We start from the raw sequence: 14780 nt of genomic DNA, 5'->3' as shown, positions 1-14780 counted from the left end.
TTGGACTTGCTTTGTAGACTAGGATGGCCTTGAATGCACCTGCCTCTGCCTCTCCTTTAATCTGCTGGGATTAAAGGTGTGAGCTGTCACACCTGGCTCTCTCCCATATTTTTTAATGAACTGTATGTGATACAGATGCACTGATTTAAGTTTTACCTTACCATCCTCCTGGTCTGTGTGGGCATGCATGCATGTGTGTCTGCCTCCCTACTTTATCTAGGACACGTGCCATAGTATGGGTGTAGAGGTCAGAGGAGAGCTTTTGGGGATCAGTTCTCTCTGCCATGGATTTGGGGGTTTGAACTTAAGTTACCAGGCAAGGCAGCATCCACTTTCACCTGCTGAACTATCTTGGCAGCCCCTTCTGATTTTTTTCTAGGTAGCTATCTAGTTATCCCAGTGTTTTAAAGTTTATCTGCAACACACTGGTGGTTGTTTGGTACCTTTCCACACACTAAAATTCTCATTTGTACAAGTCCATTTCTAGACTTTGATTCTGTTGATTTCTCCATGATGTGGTATCACCTTATTACTGTTTTTCACAGTGTCCTTAAAATTATTTCCACTCGTTTATTTTTCCATATGATGTTAAAAATCAGATTATTTCTACAAAAGTAAAACTCTTTGAGACTTATGGTCTAGCTCAGTATTATAGTCCATGCTTATCAAGGGTAAGCCCATGCTATAATCAAGGAGATCAGCAAGATGATGCATGTATTCAATTGAGAATGAGTTGTCAGCTTGCCATTTTCTGTAACAGAAAGCTATACTGTGAAAACAAGGAAAAAGGTAATCATGTAAAAACTAATTCTTGTTGATACCTACTTGGAAGATCATTTAAAGTAGTTTGAAATTAATCAGTATTAAATACACCTGAGAATAGGTTATAAGTAAACTAAGACCTCAAGGATTATGAAATTAGAACAATCTTGGTGAATTTGAACAGGGACCAGAAAGATAACTCAGTGGTTGCAGTCCCTTGCCACCAAGCCTGAGGACCTGCGTTCAAACCCTGGTACCCACAAGATGGAAGAAGAGAGCCAACTTCAGCAAACTATCCTCTGACCTACACGAACGTCTGTGCAAGCACACACACATATATGATGGAAGAGAGCCAACTCTAGCAAACTATCCTCCGACCTACAGGCATGAGCACATACATACATACACATACGTGCTCACACACCCTGCGACACTTGTCCCACATCATATTAATAAGTGTGTGTATTTTAAATCTAAGAAGAGCACTTGAAAAGCATAGTAGTAATTAAGTTTATTTCCTGCTTCATTTCACTGAATAATTATAATTTGGATACTTTCAGAAAATTCCCCCAAATGATGCATTACTACGCTGATTTTGATTATTTTATTTCAGATTTTGTTCTTAAAAAGAAAACTGAAGTGGGCAGTGGCAATGTTAGAAATAACATACACAGAAATCTAAATGTATTAAATTTTATACAGATATCTAAATGTATTAAAACTTCAAAACTCATAACCTTTTGGACACATGATTTTTACTATTGCTTACCTGGTCTTGGCAACAGCACAGTGTATGTTCAGGGCATTTCTTTCTCTTTTTTTCAAGATTTATTTATTTATTATGTATTCAATGTTCTGTCTGCTTGTACACCTGCACAACAGAAGAGGGCACAGATCTAGATGGTTGTGAGCCACCGTATGGTTGCTGGGGATTGAACTCAGGACTTCTGAAAGAACAGCCAGAGCGCCTTACCACTGAGCTGCCTCTCCAGCCCTCAAGGCATTTTTTGATGCCAGTGAACCGAGCTCCCTTAGGTATATACGCCTGGGAGAATTACCTGGTGTGCTGTCGCTAGGTTTGCACATGTTTCTTCATTCTCTTACTTGAGAATAATATGTTCTCATGGAATTTGACTAAATAATTTAGGAGATTCTTTTTGTGAGTTGCTGGTGTGTATGTGTGTGCATGCACGTGTATGTGTGTGTGTGTGATGTTTTTTGAAGAAGGGACAATCTTTTTCTTTTATCAAGATCTTGTTTGTAAAATTCTGTTTGAGGTTCCCTTGCAGTATATCTACCTTTTCACTTCTCAATAAAATCTCTTGTTGTTTTCCTAATTAAAAAAGAAATATCATGCTCTCTTGCCCTCACTGTTTCAGTCTCTCTCCCCTTTCTCTGTCGGGGTGCCCCCTTCCCCATCTCTGTCTCTCTGTCTCTCTGCCCTCATGGTATTATACAGGCCCTGACTCTCTTCTACTTCCCTTCCCCCCAATAAAACCTCTTTCATTTAAAAAGGAAGAAAGAAAGGAGGACAGGAAGGAACAAAGGAAGGAAGGAGACTAATTTGTTTAGAACTTTTTGGGTTTGTTTGTTTGTTTGTTTGTTTGTTTGTTTTTTGGGGTTTTGGAGACAAGGTTTCTCTATGTAGCCTTGGCTGACCTGGGCTCCCTTTGTAGACCAGGCTGGCCTCAAACTCACAGAGATCCGCCTGCCTCTGCCTCCCTGAGTGCTGGATCACAGGCGTGCACCACTGCACCTGGTAGCTGTTTTTATTTTTTTAATTACATTTTTATAGAGCATATTTTGATCATGTTTTTCCTTCCCCAGCTTCTCCCAGATCCTCCCCACCTCCCAGCCCACGCAGCTTTATATGGGTCCTTTATGTTTAATAATATGACCTGGGATTTGTCTTTTAAAGCTTCCACACTATAGTTTTATTCTTAGTGTCTTTTTCTACCACTGTTTATTTATATAGGTTCTTCTCTAGCTCAGGCTGCCTTTGAACCCACTGCATGGTCCAGAATGACTTTAAACTTCTGACCCTCATATCTCCCAAGTAGTATGATTATAGGTGTACACCACCACACCTGGTTTTGTTCAATGCTGAGGATGGAACCCAGGGCTTCCTTCATGTTAGACAAGCACTATATCAATGAACTATGTTGCCAGCCCAGCCACCACTGCTGTTTTAAGTAACCGCTTGTATTGGTGCCTATGAATCAGTCCTAATTTCTGCACTGTGTTCATTTGGGAAAGTGCAGCTTGTGGTAGACACAAAATGTATTCTTTAGTTCGGTTTTTAAAATCTGGCTTTCTTATACATCTCATGATGCTTAAATTCTTTTAACACAAAAGTGAAGGGATTGTAGGCTAACTTTGATTTTTAAAAAATAGTAAATATAAAGTGGTTTCTGCCAACTTCTCTATTGCAGGGAAGCAAAATACAGACAAGAGTCGGGTTGTTAATGTTGCTTTGTACCTGGCTAAGCAACTGTCCTATTGCAGTGACACATTTTCTTCACAATTCAGCCAATGTTCCATTTGTATCCTTTATGTTTTGGTATCATACATGGAAATAATGTAAGTCTTTCAATTTTGGTTGAAAATGTTATGGGTATGTAATTCTGTATGCTTAAACTGTGTGTGTGTATGTGTGTGTGTGTGTGTAGGTTTTTATGGTATGCTGGTGTGGAATAGACAGAATATCCTACAGAAAATCTTATGTAAGATTTATGTTAAATTCAGATTACAAAATAAAATATTCTATATATTATAAAGTATTCAACTCCTTAACAAATATGTCAGCTTACAGGACAAATTGCAGAAAATCTTGGAGAAGAAGAGCAGTTGGTCCAAGGCTTATGTGCCCTCCTTTTGGGCATTTCAATTTATTTCAACGATAACTCACTAGAAAACTACACAAAGTAAGGGCAAAATGGTTCTGTAGTCATCCAGAGAGAATGGTACATTTTTTTTGCTAAAGTATAAGTAAACCAAATTTATGACTTTGCAATTTTTTAAGCATGCCATATGTTTATCTATGTAGAGAGAAACTAAAGCAACTAATAGAGAAGCGGATTGGCAAAGAGAATTTCATAGAGAAACTAGGATTTATTAGCAAACATGAGCTGTATTCCAGAGCATCTCAGAAACCCCAGCCAAACTTTCCGAGTCCAGAGTACATGATATTTGATCATGAGTTTACAAAGCTGGTGAAAGAACTTGAAGGTAAGATCCAAAGTCATTTTGTGTGTGTATGTGTTTCTGAATGCAGATGAGTGATAAGCCAAGAAGTTCATCTGTAGCACGTGGAGAGACTTTGGATTCTAAGATTAGGAAGAGTAGTACATGACTGTCATGAGTTAGGTTATTTTTATAAAGGCTTACTTAAAAATTGTCAGGTTATAATGCTGAAAGTCAAGCTGAGGACATAATAGGTGCGTGGTACTGAGCACATATAGCACATGTTGTAAGGGAATTTTCATTTAGCAACGTGGCTACTCTGACAAAGGATCACATCCCTTGTGGTCAGTGGTCTGTGTGATTCTTCTGGACACAGACATGCCTTTAGTACACACCTTTAACTCCAAACAGTGATATCTAATTGAGGGGCAGACAAAGCGATGAATCAGAGAAAAATTTGACAGAATGAGTCAGAGATAGGACATGCCCAACTCTCCCAAGAGTAGACAGGAAGAGAGGCTACTTACAAGCAATGCAGGGAGAGAGAGTTCAGCTAAATTTGTTGCAGTTCACTTCAGTTGAATACAGTTGAGTTTCTTCAGTGAATTTCCATTCAGTTAGTTCCATGCAGTCAATGCAGTGCAGTTTAGTTTGTGGACTTCAGAGGCACCTTTTCGAAGCAGAGCAATTCAATGAGAAGCCACATTGAATCAATCAGCATAGAGAACAGTGTTGAGCCAGAACAGCTGAGTTGAACTAGCCAGCCAGAGTTCAGAAAGAATTAGAAAGGGTGAGCTTATTTAGCAGTAAATCTCAGAAGCTGAAAACATTCTAGGCCTAGGTTGACAGATGGAGGCTGGAAGCTGATAACTTCAAGGTCCAGGCTTGCAGAAGATTAGATTGTACAGAGGCTAGAAGTTTCCCGGCCTAGGCCTAGATAGAAAAGAGAAAGAATGCTCTGGGCTCAGCCCAAGCTGTGTATTCGCTTGGATATGGCTCTCATTTCATCCCTCAGCTGAGGAAATAAGAACAACATTTGCACCCTGTAGTCAGTCTTCAGAGCCTCAAGAAAACCATTCAGTACAGAGTTAAAGTACGTTTTCTCTTATAGGGGTTATTACCAAGGCCATTTATAAGTCCAGTGAAGAAGATAAGAAAGAGGAAGAGGTAAAGAAAACCTTAGAACAGCACGATAACATTGTGACTCACTATAAGAATATGATCCGTGAACAAGTAAGTACCAATTGTCCTCTGCTGACTGGCAGCAACTCTACTTGAGGGGATGCTGCTGCTTGGCATCTCAAATGGAAGAGGGATACAGAAAGTAAACCTCATTATCTTCCAAAGCATCTCTTTCCTAGATTGAATGCGTACTATGTGCTGGGCACTGTGTAGGATGTTATAGATCAAAACATGGAGCAGTTTCAGGGTGAGACAAACATCTAAATTATTGTGGCATATATATATGTTATAGCATATTAAGCCTTGTGCTAGAGCTAATAGTTAATCTAAGGTGCAGTAGCACTCGGACTGAGCTCTGAGAGAACCTAAGAACACACTGTCCATAAGAGAGCTAGTGGCAGGAGATGGCATACAGCATAGTAAGTCTTCTGTGGCTGACATGCACCAGAGCAGCTTCCTGGCTGTGAAAAGGAGACATTTGAGTGGGGAACATGGAGGGAGGGAGGCCAGGAAAAAGGTTATTGTGGTCAGCTAGGGGAGGATCTTGATAACAGTGATGGTGATAGTAACTACCTTACAAGTTTGCTGGGTTCTCTGAACTCAGTGTCCTTTAAATACTATTTTATTTCTTCACAGCATCTCTACAAGTAGTAACTATATTCAGTTTGGGATAAATGGGGAATCTGACTTAGTGAGTTCTCCCAGCAGCTCTCAGTAATTGTTAGAATAGAATTCAAGTACATGTGTGTTAGTGACAGTGTACAGCTCATACTGTGTAGTGTGGCAGGGACAGATGAGAGGTATGTAAACTGAAGAGGAAACTTGGCAGGACTTGGCAGTGTTTCTCCGCAGGTGGTAAGGTGCAGAAGGATAAGGTGTGATCCCCACTTTCTGTCATGGTCATTAGACAGGCAGTTCTGGAGAGTCGGTGATGAGTTAGACCAGATCTCTGTTGCCAGAGTCTCTAGTTGACGCTCTCCTTTCACAGTGCTGGCCACTGTCCTTCACTCACATTGTGTAGCACACCTTAAGCCCTGTTGTAGCCTTTCCAGTGTCATTCAGTTTCTTTCTTATACACTGTGATAGAATTTTGTAAAGGATTATAGTATTGTCTAGAAAATTAAGTTGCTGATGTCTTTAAAATTCTAATGTCATAAAAGAAATGTAACAGCCAATGTGGGATAGGTTTATCTTCTTACCGATATGGTATTTTTTTTCTTCCTCACAATATATATGATTGAGATTGAAAATGTAATTGAATTCTTAGTGTTTGCTCTCAGCTTTTCAATGTTCAGCCAAATCAGTAAACCACAATCAATCTTTGCTCAAAATTTAAGTCCTCAAACTTCTCCAATTATGGATTTTTAATTTGTCTTGATTTAAATACACTAATTTTTAGTTTATAAATGTAGCGTTTTTGAAATGTGGTATGTAGCTTCCATCTGGGCTTGATAAGTACAGTTGATTAGAAAGAGTAAAGTGTTCTGACAAATTTTTTTGTTTTGTTTTTCAAGACAGGGTTTCTCTGTGTAGCCCTGGTTGTCCTGGACTCACTCTGTAGACCAGGCTGGCCTTGAACTCACAGAGATCTCCCTGTCTCTCCCTCCTAGTATGCTGGGATTATAGGCACTTGCCACCACACCTAGACTGAAATGTTAATTTTATATATTTTCACCACTTAAATCATGTCAGACGGTAAAAACATTTAGAACTGTAAAATGTTTATTTCCCTTGAATGACATCCTAAGAAAATTCTCCAAAATTCAAGAAAAATGTTAACTGAACAAATATACTTACAAAATAACATCATTTTGAAAGGTAAAATTAATTTTAGTGTTGAAAACATTTAATATAATTTATACCTGCTTGATCAGATATTAAATGAGAATTAAAAATTATGGCTGAAAAGATAACTCATGAAGACTGAGTTGAGATCTTAGGACCCATACAACAGACTAGGTGCCCAGTGCTCCGTAACCCCAGCTTGGAGCAGAACAAAAACAGGAATACTGGGACTTGCTGGCTTTCAGCCTAGCCAAGAGAACATGAGCCATATGTTCAGGGAAAGATTCTGCCTCAAAAGAATAGGCAAAGTGTGATAGAAGAGGGCGCATACACACCCAGAAATAAATAAAATACTTTTTAAAATTATGATTGTGAAAACTGTATAGTAGTGTGGACAATTAGTAAGCTATCTAAATGTTCTAAGTTTATATATGAACTGACTATGCCAAGTGTAGAAAAATGGGGTCTGCTTGTGGCCCCATTTCTTTCTTTCTTTCTTTCATTTACTTGACTTACTTTTAATTACATATATCTGTATATGATTATATGCACATGAGTGCAGTTGTTTATAGAGGCCAGAGGAGTTGGTCTTTCTGACATGCTCAGAGGACAGAACCAAAGACAGAAAAACAGAACTCCTACAAATTTTCCTCTGACTTTCACACATGTGCCCTTGCACATATGCTCACACACATATAAACAAGTAAATGTAATAAATTTAAATCATACAGATGCATATGTGTATCTTCATTTACTAAGTTTCTTAAGTAGGTTGGTATACTTCCTTAAATGGTTTCATGGCCCCAAAATGAATAAGATTGCAGGCTGTGCCATGGTGTTCAGCAGCAGAGCACCTTGAAACCTCGGCATGATGACTGGCTTTGCACAAATAGTCAAGTCCTAGTGCTGTTGATTTTGTAAATGTTGAGCGTCTTAACATACTGATCTTGAAAAGCCTGTGTATTTTATTTGTGTACCTAGTGTATGAACTAAGAATATCTGAATGATGTGTGTTTCACAGGACCTACAGCTGGAGGAACTGAAGCAGCAAGTTTCCACGCTGAAATGTCAGAATGAGCAGCTGCAGACGGCAGTCACACAGCAAGCGTCTCAGATTCAGCAGCACAAGGATCAGTACAATCTTCTCAAGGTTCAGCTTGGTGAGTGTCCAGGTCACTGTGTCCTCGGAGTGCACAGATGGAGTCTCTGGGGACTGCATGTTCTCCAGCCGTGATCACAGAACTTAGTGCAGGATGGCTTGTAATTAAAAGAGTAGCTAAGACCAGATCGTTCCAGTATGAGGTCCAGTCTCCACGCTTCCTGCTTGATGCCTGATCAAGGGATTGTTGACGCTGGAGACACACTATGCCTTGACTCATCGTGATAGTCTCCCCAGGTGATATAACCCACAGGCTATTTGAGATTGACTGATACAGTGTTCCAGTTGCTTCAGTTCCAAAATTAAAATAATAGCACTCATGTCATCTGGAAATTAAATGAAATAGTAAATACAAAATTCTACTTCAGTCCTAGGCAGATATGTATTCCCAGTCTTCCTTTCGAAGGAATGCTTTTCTCAGAAGTTGTGTGTGGGCATTTGGGTGCTTCAGGGATCTGGGCCTAACCTTGTAACCCCTCCTTTTCTTGGTGGGGCCCAGGCCTATGGTCTCACTCCTCATTATGTACAGGATTAGAAGAAAAGGGCTCTGAGCCTCTTGGCATCATGTCTTTGGTGCCTGCTGCCTCCCGTCCACCAGTTCTAACCTCAGACAGTAGGACACCGGGGGGAAAAGAGAATTCACATTTCTGTCTCTTACTCTCTTGTGGTGCTAGGGCTCCAGCGGTGTTCTCTGTGCATGTGAGGGTGGTGCTGTTCAGTGAGCCACATTGCCAGACTTCACATGTTTGTAGAGAGCAGCATCTTGCAGGGCCTTGTGATGAGAATGCTAGGTACTTGAAAGTAACAAGTTTATTTCTGCGAGGTGGATGACATTTCTAGAGATTTGTCTTTCCTTACAATTTTTTTCGTTTTAGTTCAATGCAAGTGGGTAGCTATTCCTCTGAGAAGATTTGACCTCTCTTATGTTTATTGTCAGAATTGGAATTTAAGCTAGTGTAATTCTTAGTCATAGTTCACCAAACCATACAATTGAATCAAGAACCCCCCTGAAACAGATCAGTGCCCTCTGCCAGGGGAAGCACCATTGTGATCTCCCTGCCAGTCTCCCCACTAAGGAGACATTCACTGGAGTCATGTGATCTCATACTGTAGTCTTCTGGTCTCGAAGATGGCAAGCTTGATTCATGCCAGCTTTTCCCATTGTCATGCATGTTTAATAGGAAAAGACAATCACCATCAAAGTTCTCACGGTGATGGGGCTCAGGTGAATGGCATTCAGCCAGAAGAAATCAGCCGGCTGAGAGAAGAGATACAAGACTTAAAAAGTCATCAGGAGCTCTTACAAAGCCAGCTAGCTGAAAAGGACTCTTTGATCGAAAACTTGGTAAGTAAATGTTAAAAAAGAAATATAAATAAGTGATTAAGAGTAACTCTCATTATATTGCTTGTTTGTTTTTCTGGGTTTGTTTATTTGTTTTGTTTAAGGCAGGATCTCACTGTATAGCTCTGGTTTGGAACACCTTATGTAGACCAGGCTGGCCTTGAACTCACAGAGATTTTGAGAGCTGGATTGAAGGATGTGTACCAAAGCTATGCGTGGTGGCACATGCCTATAATCCCAGCACTCAGGGAGTCAGAGGCAGGTGGATGTCTGTGAGTTTTGAGGCCAGTCTGCTCTACAAATCAAGTCTAAGACAGCTAAGGCTACACAGAGAAACCCTATTCAAAGAAAACAAAACAAAATTTATGTACCACTATACCCAGCCCTGGTTTGGTTTTGTTTTTGACAGTTTGAGCCAACTCAGTGATCATAAATTCTTGATCCAACTGCTGGGATCACAGGTGTGCACCCCCATGGCCTGGCCTGGCGCTTCTAAACTCACTATGTAGACCATGCTAGTTTTGAACTCAAGAGATCTGCCTCCTGAATGCTGGGATTAAAAATGAGTGCCACTGTCACCAGCTCATGTCCTTTTTTTTTTTTGTCTTGAGACAGGGTTTCTCTGTGGAGCCCTGATTTTCTTAGAACTTGCTGTGTAGGCCAGACTGGACCTGCTATTTCTGCTGGGATTAAACTCTTGAGCCACTACACTCAGCTTGTTTCTTTTAATTTTTTATTTTTTCTTAAGTGATAGGGATTATTTCTTTAAAAAAATAGGGATTGTGTGGTTTAGAGATTTTATTTTGCACTTTGTGTGTGTGTTGCGCAGGCACAGTCAAGCCACAGAGTGGAGGCCGAAGGAGAGTTTCAGAAGTTGATTCTCTTCTTTGACCCTGTGGATCTCAGGAATCAAAATCTTATTGCCAGGCTTGATCATATGACATAACATACAGATCATATTATACACCGAGCCATCCCATTGGCTCCTCACACTTAAAATGAGATAGAGTTTTAATGTGGAAGTAGTTGAGTGAATGTCAGTTTTTAAGCTCTTGGGCCTTGCAAGTTCAGGTATGTGTTTAGATCCATGAGTGTAGCTCCTGAACTGTGTCAGCGCCATGCTGGAGTAGACCGTAGACTTGTAAACCGTAGTCTCTGAGATCTTGGGGAGCCTCTGCAGGACCTGCCTGGAGGCGTACTCTGCTTTGGCTCCCTTTCTTCCCAGGCTTAAGTTGTTTCATCGTTATTTTTGTGCTAATTGTAGAAATCTTCGCAAGCATCTGGCATGAACAAACAGACTTCAGCATCAGCTTCACCCTCAGATCCCGAGCAGGTTGCAGAGTTAAAGCAGGTAATATTGCTGCGTGAGCCCAGTTCTGTCTTGTCTTGGGTCAGTCCCAGTGAAGTAACACCCTGCAGTTGCCTTGTTCCAGAACTCCATTGTCAGGAACAACAAAATTTGGTGATTGACACAAGCTTTGAGAATCCTGAAGCGCTGTTTACCTTGACACTAATGTTTTGTCTATTACTGGTTTGTCTTAAACTTTTTACATTTAGTCATTACATTTTCCATTTAGTCATTGTGCTATAAATGTGTGCATGTGTGTACAGCTTATGTTGTAAAGTGCACATCTGGAAGGCAGAGGGCAGCTCCAGGGAGTTGGTTCTCCCCTGCTATGTGGATCGTAGGACTGCATTCAGGTAGTCACTCACTGAGCCATCTTGCTAGCCTAGCTTCTTGTTTCTAAGTTTCCTTCTTTCTATCTCTCTCCTCTGTCCATCCTTCCTTCTTTCTGTGTTATAAAGGAATGTATAGATATTTTGCAAAGAAAAATGATCAGAAACCAAGCTGTGCTGCTGTGCTAACTACTGTCTCCTCTGGTAGTCAGCAGCCTCACTCACAGACTGAGACATGGCCACAGCGTGCCTTCTCTTGCCTTTGCCTCCCAAATGCTGACATTAAAGGTATACACCACTATGTCTGGCCAATAGACATTTTTTTAAGTGATAGCTTTATCTAGTGACATAGGGTTTTATGGTTTATATTACAAATTATAAGATGCTGCATAGAGACAGGATGTGTAGCTCAGTAGGTAAAATGCTTGCTACACAAGCATGAGAACTTGAATTTGAATCCCTAGCACCCATATGAGAGAAAGGTAGATGTGTTGTCACATGCCTTTAAGACAGCTCAGTCCTGGGAGATGGCTCTCCATCCAGTCTAGCCAAAACAGCCCCAGGCTCAGTGAGAAACTGCCTCAAAAATAAAGTGGAGACCAAGTAGAGGACACCCAGGGCCAACCTCTGGCCTTCATGCAGGCCCCCAAGGCCATGTCATCACACACACACATACACACATATACAGACCATACACACACAAAAATGAGAATAAATACAAGAACAAAAATTATTCATAATATTGTCAGCATACTTTTTTTTTTTTGCAATAGAAAGTAATTAAAGAAGAGACATGTATACACAATAGATATTTGAAGCATCATTTACATGCCTGTACCTTATCACCCGTCAAGTCTCCCAAACATTGCCAGATGTCCTGAGGGGCAGCGAGCATCACTGGGTGGGAGCTACCATTTAAATGGCTTTTCTATCATTGCAATTGTGTGGGAGGAGGGCAATAACCATCAGAAAGTTTAACAATATAAACTAGCAATTTCTTGCCTCATTTTCATGGTAGCATTGCCACTGTCATGTGTGATGGCCCCTAACCCAAAGCTGTTCTGCTTTGAGTTGCAAACACTAAGTGTGTAGGCTTCAGCCAGGAGTAATGAGGCATGAGATTTGGCAGGGATCTGATGGCTGTCTCATAAATAGACTTTGAACCAATCCTCAGTTCTTACACCCCATTTTTACAAAACTTTTCTTCTAAAGATAGTAAGGGTACCAGGAAGTTAGATTCCTTATAAATCAGCTGCTGGCTTTAACTTTCTCTATGGTCAGCCTAGCCTTCAGGTTTCTGTTTTCAGTTGCCTGTGCACTTCCTTCTCAAGTTCTCCAGACTCATTTTCCCGATTTACTTATCCCTATGCCTACCTGCCTGCCTGGCTTCCTTTCTTCCCTGTTCTCCCTTTGTGATTTTTTGGTGGGAGGGGGAGGACATATGGACATAAGCATGCACACGTGTGGTTGCTTGCTAAAGGTGATGCAGATTCCTCGTGTTTTTCCCAGAGCACACGCCCTCATATTTTACAATCTGGGAAAGCTGAAAATGTCAAAATCTTTATTGTTATGAACTCACTTGTAAATTTCTCTCTCTCTTCTTACAGAGATAAATAAAAGCGTTTCATTTTCCATCTTGAACCAACATCAAGAGTAATTCTCAACAATTAAATTTTAAAACTTGAAAGTTATGATTTTTGAAGATAGGGTCAAAAAAAGATTTTTCCTCCTGTAAACGGACATTCCCTTAGAAACCAATGCTGTGTGCACCACAACTCTGCTGTTCTTGTTTTCAGGAAGTGGCAACATTAAAGTCCCACTTAAGCTCACAGTCTCTTGAGATTACCAGACTCCAGGCAGAAAACCATGAGCTGCTACAGAGAGCCGAAGTCTTGGTGAGTCATCCTTGTCTTCTCTTCCATCTTCTCTCAGCCACCGTCTTCATTGCTCATTAGCTAAAGTTACAGGGACGGGCTTCCTGGCAGCCTTTTCTTCTTCTGTTTTTATTTGTGGTTTTTTTTTTTTTTTAAATTACTGTATGGATTCGTTTGTTTAGTTATGAATGGTTTGTTTCACTGATGTAACATTCCATTTCCATCCCTTTACATCCAAACTGACAGCTTCCCTGCTGCTACAAAGTTACCAAAATCCCATATACATCCAAACTGTCACACAAGAAAGCCCTCCACATACCTCATCTCTGGCCTGTGCCTAGAGGGTTGACTGCATCCACGCATGTGGTTGCTTGCTAAAGGTGATGCAGACCCCTCGTGTTTTTCCCAGAGTACACTTCCTCATATTTTGCAATCTGGGAAAGCTGAAAATGTCAAAATCTTTATTTTTATGAACTCACTTGTAAATTTCTCTCTCTCTCTTCTTACAGTTTACTATAAACAGCAGAGAGAAATGAGACTGCACTATAGTTCTTTGTTTAGGAATATCAGTTATATAGGTGATTTGGGTTACCCACTTACCATGCCAGGTATAGTGATAACTGAGTTAGACAGCTTGCACAACTTTACCAGGCGCATTTTAACAGATACATGGAGCAACAGGTTGACTGGTCAATTGATCTGTGTTCTTTCCAAATACCAGGCCACAACTCTGCCATGCTCTTTGCTGCTCTATAACAAGGATTGTCTTTCCTTTAATTCCCAATCACATGCTTTCCATTTCCCTCTGTGACCTCACCAGAAACATGTTTAGCTTTAATACTTCTACCAACATTCTCTTCATGTATGTGCACAAAACTAAAAATTTTCTCTATAACCCGTCTTTTCTTTTTGAATCCTTTTCAGAATTCCCTTTGATGTTCATATTCTTATCAGTAGTTTCTTTGAAGTGTTGTAAGCCTTGTCTAATATAAACTCAAAAGTCCATTGCTCTGCTGCAAAGCCACTTTCACATTCTTATCTATTTGTTCTATCAGTACCCCACTCTCTGGTATTCTATAGAGAAAGGGTGGGTGCTGACATTTTTTTGATTCATAGAACACTTAAAATACATCACCAAGTGATGACATTAGGTTGGACTAATGTCTAATGTGACTGTTGTGTTCTTAGCTTCAGGAATGTAGAAGGCATAAAGTTGAGTCTCTGCTCATGAGATGCCACACTAGAGCTGTTGAAATGATGCTTGCTTTTCTGCACTGGTCTTGAGTCTTGAGCCTTACCTTCCTTGTCTGCTGATGAGGTTTAACACTGCTCCACCATGGGACAGCTAGTCTGTCAGAGCAGGTTGTTGCTTTCACAGAAATACCTGAAGACTCTTACTTTTTCTCATTTGGAATAAAACTCCAAACTGGCAAGAAGATATACACACAGAGTTTGTATCATTTATAACTTTAAACAGACTTTTTTTTTTTTTCAAATTTCTATTTTCAGACAAAATCAGTTCCTATACAAGGAGAATGTGAGAATGTGGCAGCTGCTAAAACTACTGATGTAGAAGGGAGACTATCTGCCTTGCTGCAGGAGACGAAAGAGTTAAAGGTTGGTTTTGGTAAAACTACTATTCATTATACATAATATGAGGTAACTGCAGAAAATTTGACTTTGTTTCATTTAATCTTTGAGCCCTTTAGGCTTATAAAGAAAATGGGAAGGTGGTTTTGTTTTTTTTGTTGTTGTTGTTGTTGTTTTTGGTTGGTTGGTTGGTTGGTTGGTTGGTTGGTTGGTTGGTTGGTTGGTT

General features: G+C 40.2%; 1 protein-coding gene and 1 non-coding gene across 4 annotated transcripts in view; both read left to right on the top strand.

Moving 5' to 3' along the window:
* Positions 1 to 14780, top strand: part of Uso1 (USO1 vesicle transport factor) — a 64236-nt gene that overhangs the window by 46569 nt on the left and 2887 nt on the right. For all 3 annotated transcript variants that reach the window (XM_055595853.1, XM_055595844.1, XM_055595859.1), the window contains 9 exons: positions 3195 to 3305; positions 3568 to 3686; positions 3809 to 3990; positions 5057 to 5178; positions 7934 to 8072; positions 9253 to 9416; positions 10678 to 10764; positions 12887 to 12985; positions 14474 to 14581. In XM_055595853.1, the coding sequence (XP_055451828.1) occupies positions 3195 to 3305; positions 3568 to 3686; positions 3809 to 3990; positions 5057 to 5178; positions 7934 to 8072; positions 9253 to 9416; positions 10678 to 10764; positions 12887 to 12985; positions 14474 to 14581 (1131 nt within the window). The remainder of the gene's footprint in view (positions 1 to 3194; positions 3306 to 3567; positions 3687 to 3808; positions 3991 to 5056; positions 5179 to 7933; positions 8073 to 9252; positions 9417 to 10677; positions 10765 to 12886; positions 12986 to 14473; positions 14582 to 14780) is intronic.
* Positions 8548 to 8695, top strand: LOC129668565 (small nucleolar RNA SNORA57). Its single transcript, XR_008718937.1, has one exon. It is a non-coding gene; the product is annotated as a small nucleolar RNA SNORA57 (small nucleolar RNA).

This window comes from Psammomys obesus, unplaced genomic scaffold (genome assembly GCF_907164565.1).
Source record: "Psammomys obesus unplaced genomic scaffold, mPsaObe1.curated_primary_1811, whole genome shotgun sequence".
Classification (NCBI taxonomy): Eukaryota; Metazoa; Chordata; class Mammalia; order Rodentia; family Muridae; genus Psammomys; species Psammomys obesus.
This window is presented reverse-complemented; position numbering and strand designations above follow the sequence as displayed.